The 24,500-nt window shown below is 36.3% G+C and overlaps 1 protein-coding gene across 1 annotated transcript in view; it reads left to right on the plus strand.

Annotated features, from left to right (window-relative positions):
• The first annotated feature begins 1,793 nt into the window (after positions 1-1,793).
• The window catches only part of GPATCH1 (G-patch domain containing 1), a 50,967-nt gene continuing 28,260 nt past the window's right edge, over positions 1,794-24,500 (plus strand). Inside the window, exons 1-9 of the mRNA XM_069082630.1 lie at positions 1,794-1,936; positions 11,314-11,448; positions 11,940-12,025; positions 12,350-12,510; positions 12,633-12,730; positions 17,635-17,693; positions 20,281-20,523; positions 22,087-22,234; positions 23,851-23,930. Of these exons, the coding sequence (XP_068938731.1) occupies positions 1,864-1,936; positions 11,314-11,448; positions 11,940-12,025; positions 12,350-12,510; positions 12,633-12,730; positions 17,635-17,693; positions 20,281-20,523; positions 22,087-22,234; positions 23,851-23,930 (1,083 nt within the window). The 5' untranslated portion in view covers positions 1,794-1,863. The remainder of the gene's footprint in view (positions 1,937-11,313; positions 11,449-11,939; positions 12,026-12,349; positions 12,511-12,632; positions 12,731-17,634; positions 17,694-20,280; positions 20,524-22,086; positions 22,235-23,850; positions 23,931-24,500) is intronic.

The following is a 24,500-nucleotide window of genomic DNA, read 5'->3' on the forward strand; positions in this document are numbered from 1 at the left end:
CCACACACTGGTTTCTGATGCTTCCTAGGATTTTTAATATCCTTTCTCTAGATCGCTTTGTCTCCCTTACAATCACCCTGGGAATTTTCCAAGGCCCTTCCACCCTTGCTACCTGGAGACCTGCAGTCTGTATGTTTCTGGCTTTTTTGCCTGTGCTGGTACTGACTTTCCTGGTGGCCCACTGTTGTTTATGGGCAACTGACTGACCTTTTTTTTTCTAGATATAGAGTAGAACAAGTCACTTATTATGGTTTCTCATTGGATTTCTTGATCATTCTTGATCAAGTGCTAAATGTTTTTGTTTTGTTTTTTACTGGCATAGATATGTAGCCCGTCTGTGTTCAGGTAACCATTTTGGCCAGAATTCCTGTTTGCTTTAGGATTAAAGCTCTTTGTCCAAAAGGGAGACAGTGTGGTAGAATGCAATTTGCACTGGGCAGACAGAAAATAAGGGTTTTAGCTACAGTTTTGCTACTAAATAGCTATATATGACTTGAGGCTAGCTACTTAGCCTCTGTAGGCTTCAGCTTAGAGAGTTGTTCCTTTCAGCCTAGGATTCTAGAGAAGGATGACTTTGTTACTGTCACTTTAGCATTTGGTTTGTGAAGTAGGAATATAAATTTTGATAGGGGGTTGATCGATTAAATGTATTGGAGGCTGCAAGAAAGATTATTTTGAATAATAAGAAAGTAATATTGCTTGCTTTGTTTATTACCATGTTTGGTTTTATAATACAGTGTGTCCCAAAAAGTCTTAGTGTACTTTTGGGCTATCAAAGCTTAAAGAGAATCAATGCAAATAAGCTTTCAAAGCTTAAGAGACTTTTAGGACAATGTATTTTTGATGCTAAAAAAAGCAGTTTTTGTGTTGGAGAGCAACTTGGGATTGTTGAAAGAATGATTTGTTTTTATTATACACATGTATTTTATTAAAGTATGTTTTTTATTAAAAATAACTATTTTAAATATTTACTATCATGGAGAGGGAGAGAAAGGAGCTTGGGATTGCAAAGAGATTGGGACGAGAGAGCAGGTAGGTGTAAAACCTTCTATCCTTAGGCCCATCTTTTGTTTGCTTTTGTGATTGGCATTATGAAGACTAGTGATAACCTAGTATCCTGCTGACTCTACTGTCTCCTTCAGCCCCAAACACACACATACACACACACACACACACACACACACACACAGCACAGGGCCTATACAGGATTAGTTGAAGAAATTCCTCATTCCTTGTCTCACTTTCTTGTGGAGATCCCAAGACAATGGTTCCTGGGTAAATGGAGAAATAATTTTTAAAAATCTCTGTTGTTTTAAGCTATTAAAAATTGAAAACGATTCAAAAGGCCATTGAATTTGACACTTTGAAGCAAAGTCTAAGGTACTAAAGGTAGTATGTAAAAGGGTTCTGATCTAAGTTAATGGAGAAAATATTCACACTGAAGAAATCCCTTTGGGGATATTAGTAAACAAAAGAAAGTCAGTTCAGTGGAAGAGCCAGGGATAGAATTCAGGTCTCCACTCTCTCTTGCACTATGGTTATTTTTTGGGAGGAAAAAAATGAGACCCATATGGTCAACTCTGGCTTCTCAAAGATTCTCAAATTGACCAAAACACTAAATCTTAGGCTTTGCAATTGATCTCGGCCAGGCCGGGGCGCTCTGCTTGCCCGTCACCAGAGTCCCAGCCTCCCAAGGAGCAAAGCAAACGCGTCCTTGGAAGCTCCTCCAGGGCGGACGAACTACTCAAGAATTGAGACATCGAACCCAGGAACAGAGAAAAAAGCGCTTGGGAAAATGAGAGTTTTGGACCTCAGAGGCCACTGTAGGTTAGAGTGGGAGGGCGGAGCCAAGGAAAGAGGAAGATGGCTTCCCGCGGTAGTGACAGCGAAGATGATCTGGTCACCTATGGGACCGGCCTTGAGCCCCTGGAAGAAGGTGCTCAGATTGGGGTGGGCACAGTATCGTCGATCGAGAAGGGGCGGGGAGTAGGACTTAGGCTTCTTTGGGTTGGGGTCCTGGGTGGGGGTGAGCCTAAGCCATAGAGAGAAAGAGAGAGGGAGACCCCTGGAGGCGTGAGGTGAGGGGAAAGTGGGGTCTCCTCCCTAAGCCCGGCGACCCCTGGAGGGAGGAGGGGGCCGTGCCCCTGAGCGCGGTACGTGCGGACGCAGGTATCGTCCGGCTTGGGCCAGAGTGGTCCTGCGGCCCTGCTTCCCTTGATGCGGTCCCCTACTCCCTCTCCCCCTCCTCCCCCTTTCCTTCCCCTGTGGGTACGAATGGGTGCTCAGGTCAGGCGCTGGATTTGGGGTTTTGTGTTTTGGTGGTTGTTCTTGTTTGTTTAATCCCCCTGGCTAAAGTTTTCTTGAGTCTTAGGGCAGCTCTAAGTTTTAATAGGCTAAATCTCCTCTGACGCTTTGGGTACACTGCCTCTGTGTCACTGTTTATTACGCAACTCTTAGATATTTTAAAATTATATTAAGATTCAGTGATGGTAGGAGCACCCGAAGTTCGAGATGAGCTCCCTCATTTCTCTCTGCCTCGGTCTCCTAATACATTCAGTGATTGTTCTTGGTAATTTCCATCAGTGACATTGGGTGAAAGAGACCGAAGATAAATCCAGGTATTTAGGGAAAACATCCTGGGATTTTCATCCCAGCAGGGCGATGAGACATTGTCAACAAGCATTTAATATTAAGTGACTACTAGTATCTGCTACTGCTACCACCACTACTAGTACTATTACTAATAGTAGTAATAGACTGAAAACTTTTTGAAAGTTAAAAACCTTATCAAATATTGCATAGGGCAATACTGGTCACATTAAGCACATTTACTACTTGTTGAACCAAATCATAAGCAAACAAACGAGAAACAACCCAACTAGGCATTTATTTTTAAATTTTCCTCCCAATTACATGTAAAAACTATTTTTAACATTCTTTTAAAAAAATGTTTTGAATTCCAAATTATATCACTCCCTCCCATCCCCTATCCTTGGTACAGTAAGTAATTCGATATAGATTATATGTGTGCAGTTCTGTAAAGCATTTCCATATTAGTTATTTTGTACAAGAAGCCTTGAACAAAAAAAGAAAGTGAAAATTAGTATGCTTCAGTCTGTATTCAGACAATCAGTTCTGTCTCTGGAGGCAGATAGCATCTTTTATCCTGTGTCTTTCAGGATCTTCTTAGATCTTTTTATTTCTGAGATTAGCCATGGCACTGACAGTTCTTCATTGTACAATATTGTTGTTACTGTGTACAGTGTTCTTCTAGTTCTGCTCACTTCACTTTGTATCAGTTCATGTACATCTTTCCAGGTTTTTCTGAAATCATTCTGCTCATCATTTCTTATAGCACAATGATATTCCATTCCAATCAATATACCACAACTTGTTCAACCATTCCCCAATTAATGGGTATTCCCTCCATTTCCAATTTTTTATCCCCACAAAAAGAGCTGCTATAAATATTTTTTGTACAAATAGATTCTTCTTCTTTTCTCTTTGTTTTTAAAAATCTTTTTGGGATACAGACCTAGCAATGGTATTGTTGGATCAAAGGATATACACAGTTTTATAGCCCTTTGGTCATAGTTTCAAACTACTCTCCAGAATGGTAGGATTCTTTCACAACTCCATCGACAGTGTGCTGGTGTCCCAGTTTTCCTCACATCCCCTCCAACATTTATCATTTTCCTTTTTTGTCATATTAGCCAGTCTGATAGGTGACTGAACACTTGAATAAAACTATGAATTACAAGATTTTAATTTCTTACTCATTGATTCTCATCTCACAGGTTTCATCTTGGGGGGAAAAAGAGATGTAATAGGCTGTCTTAGGAGTAGCAGCAATAGCAGCAGCAGCACCATTGTTGTTCAGTCATGTGGCACTCTTTGTGATCCCACGGACCATAGCACACCTTCTATCCTCTACTATCTCTGGAAGTCTGTCCAAGTTCATGTTCCTTGTTACTATGATTCTATCTATTATCCATCTCATCTCCTGCTGTCCCCTTTTCCTTTTTTTTTCTTTTTCGGAGGGGGAAAGCAGGGCAATTGGGGTTAAGTGACTTGCCCAAGGTCACATGGCTAGTTTTTTGTGTTAAATGTCTGAGGCCAGATTTGAACTCAGGTCCTCCTGACTCCAGGGCCGGTGCTTTATTCACTGTGCCACCTAGTTGCCCCCCTCCCCCTCCCCACCTTTTCCTTTTGCCTTCAGTCTTTTTCCAATATCAGAGTCTTTTCCAATGAGTCCCATCTTCTCATTATGTGACCAAAGTATCTAAGCTTCAACTTCAGTATTTGACCTTCCAGTGAATAGCCTGATCTCTTTGTTGTTCAAGGGAATCTCAGAATCTTTTCCAGCACCATAGTTCAAAAGCCTCAATTCTTTGGCATTCAGCTTTCCTCATAGTTAAACTGTCATAGTCATGCATTGCTATGGGAAAAACTATAGCTTTCACGATACAGACCTTTGTCTGCAAAGTGATGTCTGTGCTTTCTAGTAGGCTGTCCATATTTGCCATAACTTTCCTTCTAAGGAGCAATATCTTTTAATTTCATGGCTACAGTTGCCATCTGCAGTGATCTTTGAGCCTAAGAATGTAAAAGCTGACATTGCTTCTCCCTCTATTGCCAGGAAGTGATGGGACAAATTTGCAAGATCTTCGTTTTTTTTTTTTATTTTAAACTTCAAGCCAGCTTTTTACACTTTGCTCTTTCACCTTCATCAAAAGGCTTATTTCCTCTTCACTTTCTGCTATTGGAGTGGTATTGTCTGCAGTTCTGAGATTGTTGTTATTTCTCTAGGCACCCTTAATTTCAGCTTTTGATTCGTCTAGCCTGGCATTTCACATGATATGTTTCTACATAAAAGTTAAATAAATAAGGTGACAGCATACAGCCTTGTTGTTTTTCTTTTCCAATCTTAAACCAATCAGTTATTCCATGTTCCATTCTAGCTGTTACTTCTTGGCACATATAGAAGTTCCTCACAAGATAAGTAATATGATCTGATATTCCCATCTCTTTGAGGACTTCCCTTTTTGTTGTGATCCACATAGTCAGAGGCTTTAGTGTAGTCAATAAAGCAGAAGTAGATATTTTTCTGGAACTCCCTTACTTTCTTCATAGTCCAGTGAATGTTGGTAATTTGGTCACTAGTTCTTTAGCCTCCTTGAAAACCAGCCTACTCTTCTGGTAATTCTCAGTTCACATATTGCTGAAGCCTAACTTGCAGAATCTTAAGCATGACCTTGCTGGTATGTGAAGTGGGCTCATCCGTTCAGTAATTTGACCATTCTTTGACCTTGCCCTTCTTTAGGATTGGAACATATACTGATCTTTTCCAATACTGAGTTTTCCAAATTTCCTAGCATGTTGAATACAGCACTTTATTAGGATCATCTTTTAGGGTTTTAAGTAGTTTAGCTGGAATTTCATCATCTCCACTAACCTTATTGTTAACCAATGCTTCTTAAGGACCATTTAACTTTATTCTCCAGGATGTCTGGCTCTAGATCAGTAACCACACCATTTTGGTTATCAGTGATGTTAAGATCTTGTATAATTCTTTTCTGTATTATTGCCACCTCTTAATCTCTTCTGCTTCTGTTAAATCCCTATGATTTTAATCTTTTATCATGTCCATTTTTTATGACTTTTCCTTAATAGCTCTCATTTTCTTGAAGAGATTTCTTGTTATTCTCTTATTTTCTTCTGTTTCTTCACATTACTCATTCCACATAACATTTAGGATTTCTCTTTACCTCTGTCTCTTGAAATCCTTAGCTTCCATCAGAACTCAGCTCACAAACCACCACAGGAAGAATGGGAATCCTTTTTTGATTCTCCTAGTTGTTGGTCGCTCCCTCCTCTAAATTATCTTGTATTCACTCTGTAAATGTTATATCTCCTCAGTCAAAAGTGAGCCATTTAAAGGAGGAACTGTTTTTAAGTTTATCTTTTTTACTTCCAGCACATATACCTCAGTGCCTTGTCTGTAGTAAGCACATAATAAATGTTTATGGGATTAGATTGGATTAAAGTTGGGTAGGACTTGAATAGGCAGAGATGGCACATGGAATATGAAGACTAACATTATTGCACTTTAATATTTCTTAGATGCTTATGTAATCTTTTTTATTTATTATCCCTAATTTGCTTGCTCATGAAGCATGAAAAGTGATGTAAGCAGCAACTATACCATTTGCTTTATATTTTCTTCATCCTTTCTTTAGTATGTGACTAAGAAAATCTTATAGGAGATGGGACTTTTCAGTACTAACCATAATATTAAATTGGAAAGCAGATTTGTAGTTGTACTTCCTCTCTGGCCTAGAAGAGGCTACATAACTTAATTGCTTCAGAAGTTTGAAGATTAATTAGTATTTTCTAAACACTTTGAAGTTTAAAAGTACTAGGAGGATTACAAAAAGTAATAACACATTGGAAAGATAACTACTTTAACTCCTAGCTTTGAAGTTTTAGGGACAGGTTAGATGAATGTAGTTAGATGAAGGCCTCTTAAGTCTGATTGATATTTCAAAGCTAAACTTTTGATAAACATTTATTGATTGAGAATTACTCTTAAACCTAAAAAATTGCCATACTATCTTAGAATCCTTATAGGGATGGGAGGAAGCAGTAGCATTCATTATCTTTCCTTTCAGACTATCTTTTCTTTTTGTTTTTCCACTTAAAATAGATAGCATTTATATTGCACTTTAAGGTTTGCATATCATTGTCTCCTTTGATCTTCACAACTATCCAAGTGCTGGGTACTGTCTTTAGTCTCATGATACAGATAAGGAAACTCTAGAGAGGAGAGGTTGATTTGATTTGCCCTGAATCACAGAATTAAGTGAATATCTAAGACAGGATTTGAACTCAGATCTTCCAGATTTCAAATTCTGCACTCTATTGTCAATGCCCCCCTCGCTATCTCCACTTTTCATAAAATTGACTCCCCCTTCCAAACCACCCTTCATACTGCTATAAGATTAATCTTCTTAAAAAGTTCTATTTCAATTTTATGACTTCTTAAAAATATTCATTGGTTCCTCATTTTTACATAATAGATACATACTCCTTAAGTTGTTTTTTTCTAGTCTACTTTTTCAGCCTTATTTCTCACTCTTCCCCTGTACTACAATTAAAGTGAATTATTTCCTATTTTCCCTTGACCTTTTCTGCATCCCTGCATTTGCTCTCATATTCTTTGTTTCATCAGGAATATCCTTCCCCTGCTACCTGTACCTTTGTATCTTTCCAAGCCCAGCTCAAATACTCCCTTTTTCATGAAGCCTTTATTAAGTTCCCACTCAAGCAAATTTGTATTGTCATGGTAAAATGGAAATACTTCTAGGCCAAGTGTTGTGAGACTTACATTGGAATCCCAGCTCTGTTGTAGCCATATATTTTTTCATTTTTATTTTTTCTTATTTGATATTGATTTTATTTTTTTGCTGTAAGAGGTCATTGTTCTGACAGTACCACAAATGACTGATTCAGGGATGTCAGTAACCAGTAGTTTTCTGTCAAAATTATAATCAGTTTCATTTTGGAGGGTTTTATTATTTGATGCTTACTTTGTCTAGTTCTTCCTTTCTCTCCTTGAAGGAGGTATTCAGGGGCTACCAGCATTTGACCCCTTTGATTTCTAATCCTGAGCCAGGTTTCCAACATATTTATCATCTTCTCCCATCATGTACTCACTTTTGTTTTACTTTATATATGTTTACTTGATTTGGGGGATCTGATAAAATTCCTTGTAGAATTTCTTTGTCTTCCCATCTCCTACAACAAATGTTGCTATAAAGCTGAAATGATTTTTGTGGTGACATGTTTGCTTCTTTTCATCTTAAGCATTGCAATACCAGGTGACCAAGTGACCTGTGAAATACTGTTTCTTTTTGCCATAGAGCATACTATGAGATTAAGTCTGCTGACTTTTTTACCTCTCCAAAGAGAGTCTTTTCTTTGGCTGCAACTTTCTTTAACTTTCTGACTTCATTTATTTAAAAAAATTAACAGACATTTTTTTCCGTGTTAATTCATTGGTTATTGGAATAACTAATTCTGAATTGACACTTAGAATATGTGCTGTCAAGTTAAGGTTTCTAGATGATCTGGGAACTGTGTGGTTCTTTGTATCCTTTCCCTTCTTTATCACTATCTGAAGGCCATTTTAAAAATTATTTTTTATTTCTTGAATTTCCATGACCAAGTAATCTTCCATGTAATTGCCATTTTACTTATGATTAACTTCTCTATACTTAACTAGGTTTGTCTTTGCTTTGGATAGCAAACTTGGTGTGTTACCCAGATCCTAATCTTTTTTTTTTAATATTATTTAATTTTCCCCTAGTTACATGTAAACAACAATTTTTAACATTCGTTTTTAAAACTTTGAGTTCCACATTCTCTCCTTTCCTCCCTCTTCACCCCGCTCCCCATTGAGAAGGCAAGCAATTCCATATAAGTTATATATGTATAGTCATGCAAAACATATCCATAATAGTCATGTTGCGAAAGAAAATCTAGATTAAAAAAAAGTCAAGAAAAATAAGTAAAATAAAAAAATTGCCTCAATCTATATTTAGATACCATCAGTTTTTTTCTATGGAGGTGGATAGCATTTTTCATCCTAAATCCTTCTGAATTGTCATGGATGGTTGTATTGCTGAGAATAGCTAAGTCATTCACAGCTGATCATCCTACAATATTGCTGTTACTTTGTACCCATTGCATTTCACTTTGCATCAACCCATGTAAGTCTTTCTAGGTTTGTTTGTTTTTTTTGCCTCAAAATTTTTTTCACAGTTACTATTGCTACCTGTATTTTCTTCCATCCTATTTCCTCTATACTCCCATTTATTTTATTCTCTCTCTCCTTTCACCCTGTCCGTCCTCAAAAGTGTTTTGCTGATTACCCCTTCCCGCAGTCTGCCCTCCCTTCTGTTAACCCCTCCTTTCTCTTATCTGCTTCTACTTCTATTTTCCTGTAGGGTAAGATAGATTTCTATACCCCATTGCCTGTGTATCTTATTTCTCAGTTACATGTAAAAACAATTTTTAACATTCATTTTTAAAACTCTGAGTTCCAAATTCTCTCCCTTCCTCCCTTCCCACCCACCCTTACTGAGAAGACAGGCAATTTGATATAGGTTATACATGTTTATTCATGCAAAACACTTCTGTAATAGTAATGTTGTGAAAGACTAACTATATTTCCCTCCATCCTATCCTGTCCCCCATTTATTCTAATTCTCTCCTTTCACCCTGAGTCTCCTCAAAAGTGTTTGCTTCTGATTACCCCCTCCCCCAATCTTCCTTCCCTTCTATTGCCCCACCCCTCACCCTCCTGTCCCTTCCCCCCCCCACAATTGACTGTAAAATAGATTTGCATACCCAATTGACTGTGTATGTTATTCCTTCCTTAAACCATATCTGATGAGAGTAAGGTTCACTAATTCCCTCTTAACCTCCCTGCTCTTTCCCTCCTCTGTAAAAGTTTTTTATTGCCACTTTTATGTGAGATAATTTACCCCATTCTACCTCTCCCTTTCTCCTTCTCCCACTACATTCCTCTCTCGCCCCTTAATTTTATTTTTTAGATATCATCCCTTCGTAGTCAACTCATCCTGTGCCATCTGTCTATATATATAGTCCCTTCAACTACCCTAATAATGGGAAAGATCTCATGATCATGACAAATGTCATCTTTCCATGAAGGAATGCAAACAGTTCAAGTTTACTAAATCCCTTATGATTTCTCTTTCCTGTTTACCTTTTCATGCTTCTCTTGAGTCTTGTATTTGAAAGTCAATTTTTCTATTTAGCTCTTTTTTCTTAGGAATGCATTAAATTCCTCTAGGTCTTTGAATGCCAATTTCCCCCTCATTGATTACACTTAGTTTTGCTGGGTAGGTGATTCTTGGTTTTCAGACCTTAATCTTTAAACACAATTGTTGTTTAGTTATTTTTTCAGTCATGTCAAACTCTTCATGACTCCATTTGGGGTTTTCTTGGAGAAGATACTAGAGTGGCTTATCATTTCCTTCTCCAACCCTTTTTACAGATGAGGAAACTGAGGCAAATAGAGTTAAGTGACTTGCTCAGGATCACACAGCTAGTAAGTATCTGACACCAGATTTGAACTCAGGAACTTGAGTTTTCCGTACTGCAGAACTGGCACTGTATCTGCTGTGCCTTCTAGCTGCCATCTTTAGTGACAACCCTTATTTTAAGCAAACTCAGTTGGAGAATTTTGAACTTCTGGAATGGATACAGAGACAGTTGATTTATCTTGCTGCATTGAAAATTACTTAATTTCAGACTTGGCCGTGATATGTAGAGGGTTAAAGTCATAGCATAATAGATAGGATGTTAGATTTTGCGCTCAGGAAGACCAGGGTTCAACTCTAAACTCAGATACTTAGTAGCTGTGTGATGCTGGGAAAGTCATTTGATCTGTCTGTGCCTGAGATTACTCAGCTGTAAAATGAGGGGGTTGTATTTGATAGCCCTTAAGGTTGCTTCTGCTTCCACATCTGTGATCCAGTGTTAGATGGTCCTTGCTGGTTATGTGATTTCAGTCTTCTTTAGGACGTTCTATATACCTAGAACAAAGGTGAAAGAAGAGAGCTAAAGTCTAGTAACAATGACTGCACTTGTGGGATCTTCGAGAACAAGAGGATATCACTGTGATCTAAAAAGTGGAGCAATAGCAGGGGGAAGATTGGGAACTTAGAAAAAAGCTACAGAGTTGAAAGTACAAGGAATGACTACTGTAAAATAAACACAATTATAAAATGGAATGTGTTATGGGGAAGTCCATCTTTACCCCTTCTTCACCAAATCATTGTAACTTATTTTATTGGGGTTTTCTCTCTATGTAATATAACTTACATGGCACTTAATTGGAAAATAGGGATTTGTTTTGTCATTTATATTCCCAGAGCCTTGCACATAGTGTGGTACATAATAGGTACTTAGTGATTTTTGGTTGACATTTAACTTTGTTAGAACATATATATTCTCTAAAACATACTATACCTATATCTAACTCCTAGAGTAGAAAAAAGCTTGATAAAGCAAATCCTAAAAATGATAAAATTTTAGGAAAGGTAACTTGTTCCTTCTGGTATATAATTGTCATCTGAAATTGGAAGAAATTTAGGTTTATTTTCTTTGAATGACTTTTCTTTCTCCCTCTTCTTTTTCCTTTTACTGTGTGTGTGTATGTGTGTGTTTATGTGTGTGTATGTGTGTATGTATGTGTATGTGTGTGTGCTTGTATGTCTTACATAGGTGAAAGACCAAAGAAACCACTTCCCATTCAGGATCAGACAGTTAGAGATGAAAAAGGAAGATACAAGAGATTCCATGGAGCCTTTAGTGGAGGTTTCTCTGCCGGGTACTTCAATACTGTTGGCTCAAAAGAGGGTAAGACCTTGCTCCTTGTGGATCCAACTATGAGATCTTAATATTTTCAGCCATGTCAGTACCATATAACATTTAAAAAAAACTTGTATTTTAAGTTTTTATTACTTCTATAGCAGTTTTTAAGTGCTTGAATGGTAAGCATATCTTCAGAGGTAATCTATTTTGTTTTTTTCCTTTGTTTACAATTCATATTTGAAATGGCTTCATTTACAGAATAATGATATTTTAGAGAAAGTAATGGAAGGTATGGGTTTGACTCCTGGCTTTAGCATTAATAACTCTGTGCCTTTGAGTAAGTCACATAAATTCTTTGGGCCTTAACTTCTGTGCCTGGAAATTGGGGATTAATGATGTTTGTAGCATCTACCTGATTGGAGTGTTATGAGGCAAACTTTTTGTAAGATGCTGCATAATTATAAGTTATTTATGAGTTGTATTTATTTTTGGCTCTTAAATTTAGATAAATTAATTTTTAACTTTTATTTTTCAAGGGTGGACACCCTCTACCTTTATATCTTCAAGACAAAACAGAGCAGATAAAACTGTTCTTGGTCCCGAGGATTTTATGGATGAAGAGGTAGGTTTGCAAAACTATAATTTCTAAGAAGCTTTAACAAAATATGTACTCCGTGTTAGGTTCTGTATGGCTCAAAATAATTTTTTATTTTAAGATCTCTTTTTAAGAAGTTTAAAGATAAATAAAGTATTGTCTATTGATGTCCATTGGTGTCTGTGAGGCTCTGCTTTATAGATGTATATATTCATAATGCTATGTATTTGAGTTTTTGTATCTCACACTATTTTTAGTTCTCAAATTTCATCCAAAAATCTTGTTGTTTTGTAGAGCTCAAGTCTGTTTTATAATCCAATATCAAAAAGGAGTTGGTTTTTTTTTTTAAAGGATCTTAGTGAATTTGGGATCGCGCCGAAGGCAATTGTAACCACAGATGATTTTGCTTCTAAAACCAAAGATAGAATTAGAGAAAAGGCCAGGCAGTTGGCTGCTGCTGCTGCACCTATTCCTGGAGCCACTGTACTAGATGATCTAATAGCACCAGCAAAGTGAGTAGAATTTTTCACTGAATGTTTACTTCTTCTTGTAGCACTTCTGCCTTTATAACTTTTTGTATCTTGTCTATAGGATTTCTCTGTTTAAATCACTATGTAATATTTATTCCTTTTAGATTATCCATTGGCTTTGAATTGTTACGAAAAATGGGTTGGAAGGAAGGACAAGGAGTTGGTCCTCGAGTAAAGAGAAAGCCACGAAGGCAAAAACCTGGTGTGTATGTTTATTATTAAGTTCATTCCAATCACCTAGTCATTTCAGAAGAGTTAGAGAAATAGCTAATGAGGTTGAGGTTCTGTCCCTTTATAGTCTAGTTACTATACTATGGCCACAGACTAAGCCTAAGGGAACCATCCATTTCAAAGTACCTGTCTTTGTTCACTGATACAACAGTCCTCAGTCCTGGATCACCTCCAGTGACTCTCTCCTCCTGCCTCACATCCACAGAATGTTGTTGGAGGAAGATAAAAACATGTAGAAGTGACTCATTAGAAATTCATGCTTTCAGACTTTGGTCTGTCCCTCACTGCTGCTCCTCAGTCCCTTTAATTCATCTTTTATTGACAAACTTACTATCAAACTTCCCACATCAGTTACTTGTCTTTCTTTTTAAGCCATTTGTTTCTCTCATGCTCTCATTCTCAAGGGGTAACTTTGACTCCTTTACAGAGAACAACTGAGACCATTCATCATGAATGCCTTCTTAGTCCTGCTCTTCACCTCAGTGTGAAGAACAGGACTGGCCATACAATTATTCCCTTAGTCTTTGTCTTCTTTATAAAACTAATGCTTCTACCTATACCATGGATCTCAACTCTTCTTGTCTCTCTTGGAATCTTAATCCTATGTTTCTGAGAATATTTGCTATTCCTTTTGCCATAGAATATTTCCCTTCTGCCCTCAGAAATGCTTGGCTCTCCCTTAACCTTATTTTGAAAAATAATCTCTTCTTTCTACTTCCTTTTACTTCCTTTACACCCATTAGTTCAGTTTTCTGTTTACTCACTTTTGTTCAGTCGTTTCAGTTGTGTCCAACTTTTTGTGATCCCATTTAGGGTTTTCTTGGCAAAGATATTAGAGTGGTTTGCTGTTTCTTTCTCCAGTTCATTTTACAGATGAGGAAACTGAGGCAAAGAGGCATAAGTGACTTGTCCAGGGTAACACAGTAAATATCTATGACCAGATTTGAGCTCAGGTCTTCCTGACTCTAGGCCTGGTATTCTATCCACTGTGCCACCTAGCCGCCCCATTTATTCACTTAATTTGGCTTCTTCAAGTATTGTATTTTCTTGAAAGTTACCGGTGACCACCTTCCTGCCATATTCAATGCCTTTTTTTCTTCTGATTTTTAATCTTTCTATAGCATTTGACACTGCGACTACCCACTTTATGAAACTCATCTTCCTTAGGACTGTACTTGCTCAATTCTACCTTTAGGAACATGGTGACTCCCCTTCTTTTTGTTTCCTAATTTATTCAGTTTCTTATTGAAGTTAGTTATCTATATCTCTCATATTCTCTACTAGATCATAAATTCCTTGAATGCAAGGATTATGTCGTGTTTCATCTTTATATCTCTAGGTCCTATCCCTGGGCTTTAGACGTGTAAGAAATTAAAAAAAAATTATTCAATTATATTCTAATAGTGGGTATATCTTAATTCTCTGTCCTGATCTTTCTGCTTTTATTTTATGTTAGGAATATGAAAAAATATTTTCAACAGGGCAGTTGGTAGGTCTTGGTAACTGGAACTGGGGAAAGAGGAAATAAGAATCAAGGATTCAGTTCAGTGAGTATTTAGTAAACCTCTGCTGTGTACAGGAGCATTTTTGAGCCAGGGCAAATGGGAAAATGGTAGTTTCTCATCTGTTCCATTCTATACCTTTTACCACCAGACTAATATCTTATCCCGTATACAAGGATTACTAAAATAGTTTCTTTGTTGATTTTCTTACCTCAGATCTCTACCCTGCCTCTTAACTCATCATGAATGCTGTTAACCATATTTATCTTCCAAAAACTTGCTTTCTAAAATGTCACTTCTATTCAAGGATTGAAAGCTCTTAAAAAGCTCTTACTATATCAAGTATAAATTTCTCTGCTGTACATTGAAGGCCTTCCATAATCAAATTATATCTGTATAGTCTTATTATCCACTTCAACTGAACACATACCTTTCTTTAGAGATAGACTTGTCTCCTTATTCTATCTTAAATGGGTTATGTTTGTATCTATCTGCTTTTGTTCATGCAGTCACTAACCTAGAATTTACCACCTTTCCTTAGGCATATTCTTCAAAACCCAGCTCAAGTCCTACTCTCTTGTGAGTTCTTTTCTGACTAGCTTGTCTGCCTGTTTTTTTTTTTCAGAATTCCTTTAGTCACTATTGTTGATTTTTATTTGATAAAGTTTGTTTTGACACAACAGACATCTCTTCCCCTACCTCCAGATAACCTCTGATAAAGTATATTTCCTGAACACACTAAGACAAACCCCGGCTAAAAGAGTGGTTGCAGTTTATAGTAACATGTCACTTTTTGCTTTAGCCACATGCTATTTTGTTAACAGAAGGAAAGAATGTGTACTTTGATTTTAATAATTTGGTTTGATTGTTGTCCATTGTATTTGATCTGAGACTTGTTGCCATTTAGTGTTGTTTTCATTTACATCGTCACAGTTATTGTGAATATTTTTCTTTTTTTGTTTGTTTTTGGAGGCAGTTGAGATTAAGCAACTTGCCCAGGATCACACAGCTAGTAAGTGTCTGAAGCTGGATCTGAACTGAGCTCCTCTTGATCCCTGGACTGGTGCTTTATCCTCTGCACTACGTAGCTGTCCCTGAATATTGTTCAGTTGACCCTGCTTTTTTTTTTCCTTATTCTGAATCACTTTATAAATCTATCCCAAGTTTCCCTGAATAATTCACATTCATCATTCCATATAACAAGTACTGCTAATACAAAATTTAAGACCATTGCCCTTTTATCTTTTTTTTATTGCTACTTTTTGTTTCATATCAAATTAATTTCCAAATATAACCCCCTCCTCCTCGGCTCAGTAAATCTTCCCTTATAAGAGATTAAAAAAAAGATTTTAAAAAATCAGCAACATATATAGTTGTGTCCCATCTGCTCCCCCACCTTTGCAGTGAAGGGAGGGAAGAGCCCTACTATTTTCTAATTGATGTATGTTAGTTTTGTAGGGTAGATGTTTCTCAGGGGCTGAAACCATGCTTTAAACATTGTTTCCTCCATAGTACCTAGCAAATGTGCTCAGTAAAGGCTTGACTGGAGGAATTCATCCCATGTCTCTACTGCAGAAACTCTGGTGTGATTTAGGATCATGGGAAGAGAGCACTTTTTATGGATCCTTTACCCATGTGATGTCTTACTTTGTCTTATACTTGAGTGTTTTGTGTTATATTCTTTGAGTTTGGTTGTCCTTGAGGGACTGGGTCAATTTTTGTCTTTGTAGGACCAGCATCTAGCATTGCACATGGCAGGTGCTTAATAAATGTTGAGTGAATGAATGACAGTGTCAGGAGAGATATCATATCAAATCCCATATGACACTAACTTGCTTTGTGACCCAGGACAAATCACTTAATCCTTCTGAGCTTAAGTGTTCTTATCTGTAAAGTGATGGTGGTAATGCTCATATTACTCATCTGCCTGTCTCATAGAACTGTTATAAAGGAACACTTTGTAAACTCTAAAGTTTAGATAACTATGTGAATTGTTGCTTCTTGTTCTAGTAACAAGCACTGAGGTCTCTACAATCCTACCAGTCACATTATACAAGTTATATAACCTATGGACCTTTTCCCCTTTATATAGTATATTGTTGTATTCACTATGTATATTTTTTAAAAATGAATATTTTATTGAAGGTTTTTGCATTGTTTTCACTTCCCAGTGTTACATTCCTTTTTAACAAAAGGGAGCTATCAAGCAAAATAAATGCCAACATAAGGACCAGCTTTGAAAATGCATACTGCATTCTGGTCTGTTGTCAATCCTTTACTCTTTTACTGGAAAGAGGGCAAAATGTTTCACAGTCAATCTTCTGAAGTCAAAATTGGTCACTGCATTGGCCAGAGTTCTGATGTTTTTCAGTATTTTCCACTACATTATTGTGGCTATGTGTATAGATGGTTTTCTTGGTTCTGTTTACTTTGCTCTACATCAGTTTGTATATGCCTTCCCAAGTTTTTGTTTTTTTCATATTTGTTGTTTTCTATGGTAATATATTGTTCTATTATGTTCATATATCACAATTTGTTTAGCCATCCTACAGTCAGTGGGCACCCACTTTGCTGCCCAGTAAAATACTGCTATAAATATTTTTGTGGCTATGCCTTTCCCTCTTTTTGGGAGGCTATCATTCATTTCCTCCATGGGTCTTTTTATTTAATTATTGTTCATTTTACATTATTTTCATTGATGCAGTTTGTTTCTATCACATTCAAAATCAGATATATCTGTTCCCCCTACCCAGTGAATCATCCCTTATAACATTAAAGAAGAGAGAAAAAAATAAGTTCAGCAAAACTAATGAATGTTTATTATGTCTGACAGTATATGCAGTAGTCTATGCCCAGAGTCTCTCACCTTTTCAGCAAGAGAAAGGTGCATTTTCTTAATTTGTTTCCAGAACCAAGTGTTATCATTATAATCCCAAATCATTCACTTTTTTGTTATTTTCCATTTCCATTTTACAGTCATGAATATTGTCTCCTTGATTTCTACATCAGTTAATAATAAATCTTTATGTACTTCTCTGAATTCTTGATAGTCACCATTTCATAAGCCCCAGTCATAGTTTAGTACTTTGATGTGCCACAGTTTGTTTAGCCATTACCCAGTCAGTGAACATCTGTTTTGTTTCTAGTTGTTTGTTACCACAAAAGTGCTGCTTTTAATTCTTTGGTGTGTATGAGATTTTTCTGTTTTTTATCTCCTTGAGGTGTATACTCAATACTTGTATTACTGTTGAAAGTTTATCACATACCTTTTAAAAGGATATTAATGAGTTCTTTTAAAAATAATGATTTACTGGAATAACTGACAATCTCTTTTAATGTTACGTGACTAACTGTTTTCAAATGTCTTTTATAGTTCCTGGAGTAAAAATCTACGGTTGTGCTTTACCCCCTACTGGTTCTGAAGGATCAGAGGTATTGTGTAGGTTCATTAATATTCTGTTCTCACTGTAATTTTCAAGATAGAAATGGGATGCTTAGCATGTTTTTTAAGTAACCACTTAAAAAATCTGTTTTCAGTCAAAGAAGATGTATTAAATGCACACTATGTGCTTTATAGTAACATATTAGTTTTAAATGACCTTATCTAACAATCTTAGCTCTTTAGATCACAGCTGAGAAACAGAAAATAAGAAAAATATATTGCTGTGTGACCAAAATAAAGGACAGAGTTCTTGCTCTAAAGCTCAGTCATATGTTCTTTCAACAGGGCTTTAAGTCCTTATTTTGTGCTGCATGCCATCCTCTGAGGGCTACATAGAGCCTTTGTTGTCAAGGAGTTTATAGCCTAACATGGGAGGGTAAAACATACAAACAGAAATATCCATCATCCAAAGTGGTATGTGTTAAATGCCTTCAGTCTTATGCAGTCCAAATGCTGTAGGAGTTTGGGGGCAGAGAGGCACCACTTTGAGCTGAGGTGATCAGGAAAGGCATTATAAAAAAATGTGTCATTTAATCTGGGCCTTAAAGGGTAGAAAGAGTTCTAATAAAGAGTGTAGTTGGGGGTGGGCTATTGATTATAGGCAAAGTGATCATCAGCACAAAGAAAGACATGGAATGGGAATGAATGATGTGTATTTGGGAGAAGATAAGCAGTATAGTTTGACCTTAATGTAATGTTAATATATGAGAGTGAAAAGAGAAGGTTAAAAAGGTTAATTAGGGTCATGTCATAGAGTTTTGAATAACAGGCTTAGGAGTTTGAAATTTATACTGTAGGGAGGGAGCCATTAAGGTTTCTTTAGCAGAGTAGTGTTATATTTAAAATGATGATAGAGTAAGATTAATTGAGCAGCATTGTACAAAATGAATAAGAGGGAAGAGAATATAGTGATATCAACAATTGTCCATTTAGAAAACTCTTGCTGTTGTCCCGTATGAAGTAATAACAATCTCATCTAGGTTGATAGCAGATTTGGGAGAATTCTGGAAAAAATAATCGGCCCGTCTTAGTGATTAGATAGGAAAAGGAGGAGACTCTGAAAAAAAGGAAGCTAATAAAGATAACAAAGTTTCAAGCTCAGGTGACTGGGAGAATTGTGCCATTAAAACTTTAGGAAAGTCAAGAAGAGAAACAGGAGAGGATAGGTAGAATATAACAAATCCACTTATGTATATGGTGAGTTTGAGATGTTAGCAGTGCATCCATGTGAAAAAGTCCAGCAAGCATTTGGAAATGTGGGACTAGTGCTGGGGCTAGAGGACAGGGCTGAATATATAAGTAGTTTATATTGAGGTTCCTAGGGGATAGGTGATAGCACTGTGGGAGAGTACAGAGCAAGATAAGGAACATTTCAGTCTCACATTTCTAACACCTGGATATTTTTATCTAAATGTTCTCCTGGAACTTCAAATTCAACATTAAGAAGTACCAAATTTGCTGTCTCTTTTTTTTTACCTTACCCAGCTTCTGAGTTGACTATTTCCCCCCCATTTCTGTTAGTGGCATCGGATTCACTTAGGCATCTGGTTTGAAACCTTGGAGTAATCTTCAATTCCTCTCTCATTTCATAACTAGTCAGTCACCAAGTTCTCTTGATTCTTCCTTTACAATCTCAATTAAATATATCTTTCCTTTTCAGTACAAGTGCCTAGATAACCTGACATTTAGAATGCTATAATTGGTTTCACCTTTAGAGTCTTTCTAATCCATTCTGTACTTTTCTTCCAGATTAATGTGCATCTTTTCTTGAGCTATTAAATGGTGACTATAACTTGTGTTCCAGAACATTTTCTTATTAGTACTTAAGAACCTTGAGTACTTCAAATCCTAGAATCTTGGAATTTTTAGTGAAGAGTGGGGGTTTAAGAGACCTGAAAGATCTAGGCTGATACCAGCCAATTCTATTACAGCCACATATATAGGATGTTAAAAGACTTTCAATCAAATAATCCAGTTATTTCAAGCAACTTTAAGTAGAGTGAAATTCCAGTACATTAAACATTAAAATAATTATTTCACATTCTCAGAAGGTAGTAAATTTACAGTCTGGTATACTAAATTAAGGGTATAAAATCCTTAAGAACAGGGTCTGTCATATAGGCATCATGGTCAAGTAGAAATAATATTAGACTTGGAGTCTTTGTGAAACTTGGGTTCAAATCCTGGTTTCACACTGACGGTGTTACTTAACCCCTCTGAGCCTCAGTGTCCTCATCTGTAAAGTGTGTGGGAATGCTTGTTTTACCTGCTTCACAGGACTATTAGGAAAATATTTTGTAAATCTTAAAGTGATATATATGTATTGATATCTTCACTAATGAGATAAGATTTGGAGTGAGTTAGGTTATTAAAAATAATAATAATTTCATATTCACAGTATTCTGCACCTTAGTATGTATTTAGTGTTTACTGTTTGAAGCATAATTATTTAGTCATTTGTCATAGATCTAATACAGTCATTTAATAAAGCCCTTATAATTTTTAAAAATGATTATATCTATGGTCTCAGGCTTACTATATATTGATTCACCTTACTTCTTTAAATATTTTTTGCAGGATGATGATGATGACTATCTGCCAGATAATGTGACCTTTGCACCCAAAGATACAACTCCGGTGGATTTCACTCCTAAAGACAATGTTCATGGACTTGCCTATAAGGGCCTAGATCCACAGAAAGCATTATTTGGAATTTCAGGGGAGCACTTTAATCTTTTCAGTGATGTGTCTGAGGGGACCAGCAGTCTTCTTGGAAGCATTAGACCAAATAAAGGAAGAAAACTTGGAATTTCAGGACAGGTTAATGCATTACTAGTTTATAAATATTCAGTCATGGCAAATGAATATACTTTCCTTAATGTGCTTAACATATATATGTCTTTACTAGAGATGACTGCTTCATTATACTTACTTTTGCTGAGAATATAATTTTACATTCAAAAAAAATTCAGAACAGAATTGATCTCATTCTCACTGTAATGTTTTTTTTGATATGTAGACATATAAGGTAGATTTATGAAATGCTTTAGACAGACTTGTTAATGACAAAAGAACAACTCTGTTGTCAAAATCGAAACAAATGTGGATGCAATTTAGTGGTTACCTTAGCTTCCTCATTTCTAAAATAAAAGACAGCCAGTATACTGGCTCACTTCTAATACTGAAGGGAAGGGGACAAGTTGTTCCCTTTAAAAATAATCTGCCATTGCCAATCACAAGTCTTCTCAATACTGTCAAGAGATTTTAACAAGTTTTTCAGCAGCCTATATACTTTTTATGACTTTGCGATGGTAGACAATTAATAAATGATATGTTTATCATTTCTTGATTATTCTTCTATTAGCTAGGTGGGTATTTTTATCACACCCATCTTTTCTGTAATCTCTGTGTTACTACAATTAGGAAGGCACAGAATAGTTGTGCTGTGACGGAACAGCAAGGCAACAGTGGCCTCCAGGAGTCCTGATAGAGGATACCAGATTCCTTTCATATTGGAGCTGCCTGCAACAGGCAGATACCATGTCTGACAAGAAGAAACAGGACTTGTGTTCTAGGCTGGCTCATTGTGCTGGGATTGCTGAGTTTATGGTCCTTGAAAGTGCTTAGGGAGAAAGTCTAGTGAGACATTTTCTTGTAGCAGGGCAGTACAGCTGCAGGGGTTTGGGGCTCCTGGATATGTTTCAACATTTCCTGTGTCTGTAATGATGTTTCTTTGTGTCATATGGAAGTTTTGTGGACTAAGCTGTGCTGGGAGCTACCCAGGGTCTTGGCCATAGTGAATACTAAAGTGGAGGCAGTGAATTGTGCAAAGTTAGTAATAGCTAGATACTTCACAACACTCAAACCATTCCCTAGTTTTAGGGGTGCCTAGGTTAAGGGTTGTAATCCAGCACTTGATGGTGTGGAATGGTCACAGTTAGCTTGGGGTTCTGTTTCTTATAGTCAAACTGGCCTTGTGAAGGACAGGAAAAATGTCTCTTGTTTATACCTTTTTGGTTCTTCATCTCTTAACTGTGCTCTAACCTTGCATTGTAAGATTACTTTTCTGATATTGATGGGGGGCATCTTTCAAACTCTGAATTGAGAATTGTGGCCTTCTAGCTCTATGGGTTGTGTATCTCCTATTCCTCCTTTGCCTTTGCCAACTGGTCCATAGTTTGCTAGGAGTTTGGGGAGAGGGAGAGAGAGAGTGTGTGTGTGTGTGTGTAAATGATTCAGTGGCTCCTGTTTATATCCCTGCAGTGTTTAAGTCTCTTACTTAATAAAATATCTGCAATTAAATATTTAAAATTATATTTCATCTTTCAGTATAGGCATGTCTCATGTCTCATTCATTCATCTGTAAATCTTTTTTCTTTTAAGGCTTTTGGTGTAGGTGCTTTGGAAGAAGAAGATGATGACATCTATGCAACAGAAGCATTATCTAAGTATGATACCATTTTGAAGGATGAAGAACCTGGGGATGGACTCTATGGTTGGACAGCACCCAAGCAGTATAAAAGTGGGAAAGGTAATTGTTAAGAGATAACAACTTAAGTATAGATATTTAGTATCAAGGTAAAGAAAATGGTAATTCTTTTATTAATCATAAAAATGTAGTTTGGAAACCAAATGTCAGGATTGGGATTATAGGTGATAAAAGGTGAGGAGCTGGATTCCATATGTAGTTTAATTCTAATAAATGTCTTCAGATTATTTTGAATAAATGTAGCTATCTTATGGAAGCTTTTGAAATGATTTATTAAAAATAACAAGTTTTCCTAGTTTTTAACTTATAGTCTTAGCCCCTAATGAAAGGATATTTTCTAACAGGACTCCTTAACTTATTTCCTATCATGTACTCCTTTGGCAGTCTAGTGAAGCTCATGGCCTCCTTTTCAGAATAGTGTTTTAATTGTATAAAACAAAACACACAGAATTACAAAGGAATCCAAAGGTTAGTGAAAATAAAGATTTCCCCCCCCCACCTATATTCATTTTTCCCCTGAAATCTATCGATAGACATCTTTGGGATCCATGGACTCCAGGTTAAGAAACCTTGTTTTAGGGGCAGCTAGGTGGCGCAATGAATACAGCACCGTCCCTGGAGTCAGGAGGACCGGAGTTCAAATCCAGCTTCAGACACTTGACACAATTACTAGCCGTGTCACTTAACCCCATTTGCCCTCCAAAAAGCAAAAAAAAAAAAAGAATCTTTGTTTTAGGACAACTCATATGAGTTTATATATACATTGTATACATGTGAACATTTGGAATGTTTATAATGCCTTCTAATCAAAGGGAGACAGCATGGTACAGTTTGGAGAACATTGACTTGTGTCCCAGTGTGGGTTCAGATTCACCTGGTGACTTTGGACAAGTCATTTAACTTCTCTGGGCCTCAGTTTCTTCATCCAGGGAATGGAGTTGGATTAGATATCCCTTTAGGTTCTTTCTAACTTGAAATCTATGATTCTGTGAACCTTTGTGTTTATATTCACATATAAATGTTTGAAGTGTTTATAGTGCCTTCAACGCAAAGAATATAACTAAATTCTTTGTCATTATCTTGTTAGAACTTTGTTTGAGAAGATAAAAGTACCTTTTATTCTTTCCTATGCTTAGCTTGTGGGAGGTTTTGGTTTTATTACACTGTCTTTGGATAGTTGCTAGGAAACTCCTAGGGTCGTCTCTATGTTGGCTTTTTTTTTAAACCTATTTTTAGCATTGACTATCGCAAAGTGATAGTTACTCTTTTTTTTTTCTAACTCAGCTCTTGTGCTCTTGATTGCTAGATCTCTTATTCACAGCATATTTTTAGGTGCTTATTTACTTATAGAAGCTAATACTTTATGAACCAAATATTCTAAGTTTTAACACATCATTGTTTTGGTTGACCTTTCAACTATGTAGAAATATAGACCTGTATTCTGAATAATGTACTTAAATTAGGGTGGTGTAGGGCTGTGCTACCCAGGCGCTAAGTAAACAAAGGTGTGACAGATGGATTTATGTTCTACTTCTTTTGTAACTTTAATTATCATACAAATCTTTATCTTATTTTTAAATGATGCATAATTTTAACAGAAGGTACACTATTGTATATAGTATAGTTTATTTCTAAAATTAATAACATTTACTTTGCAGGATCAGAAAAAGATATACGGTATGTTGGGAAAATTTTGGATGGTTTTTCCCTGGCATCTAAACCTTTATCTTCTAAGCAAGTAAGCAGATTTTTTTTTCCTTATTAGTTTTTCTTTTAAAATTTATTCTGTTCTAATGTAGACCAAGGGTTGGCAAACTATAGCTCACAGGAAAAGGCCTGCTGCTTCTTTTTTTTAAGGCTGCCTATTTTTGTAATGCTGAGTGAACTAAGAATGGTTTTTACATTTTAAAATACAATAAAACATTTTTTATTTTAAATACAGTAAAACTGTTGGAAAAAAATGTTAAAAAACAGTTTTAGTCCTCAGACCCCCTGATTTAGACTATAGGGGAAGATTGTTGGAAAAAGAGTTGGAAAAAATCCTCAAATCCCTTCACATTTTCAGAAAATAGTAGATTCAAACTTGTTTGTAGTAAATCAATGAGTCATCATTTAGTGAAATTACATCCTATATTACAGTCAGAAAACCACAGACATTCTTCATAATTAAAGCAACTAATTACTTGCCTTTAATAAAAACTCCAAGTATTTTGAAACATTACTAATGTGGTTGCTTCTTTCTATTGAAAGACAAGGGATAGGGATAGGACCTGTGATTTCATTGATATGAGGTAACTCTAAGTGACTA

Source organism: Petaurus breviceps, unplaced genomic scaffold (assembly GCF_028583685.1).
Source record: "Petaurus breviceps papuanus isolate PSGF00001 unplaced genomic scaffold, PetGlider_PUasm1.0 171, whole genome shotgun sequence".
Taxonomy (NCBI): domain Eukaryota; kingdom Metazoa; phylum Chordata; class Mammalia; order Diprotodontia; family Petauridae; genus Petaurus; species Petaurus breviceps.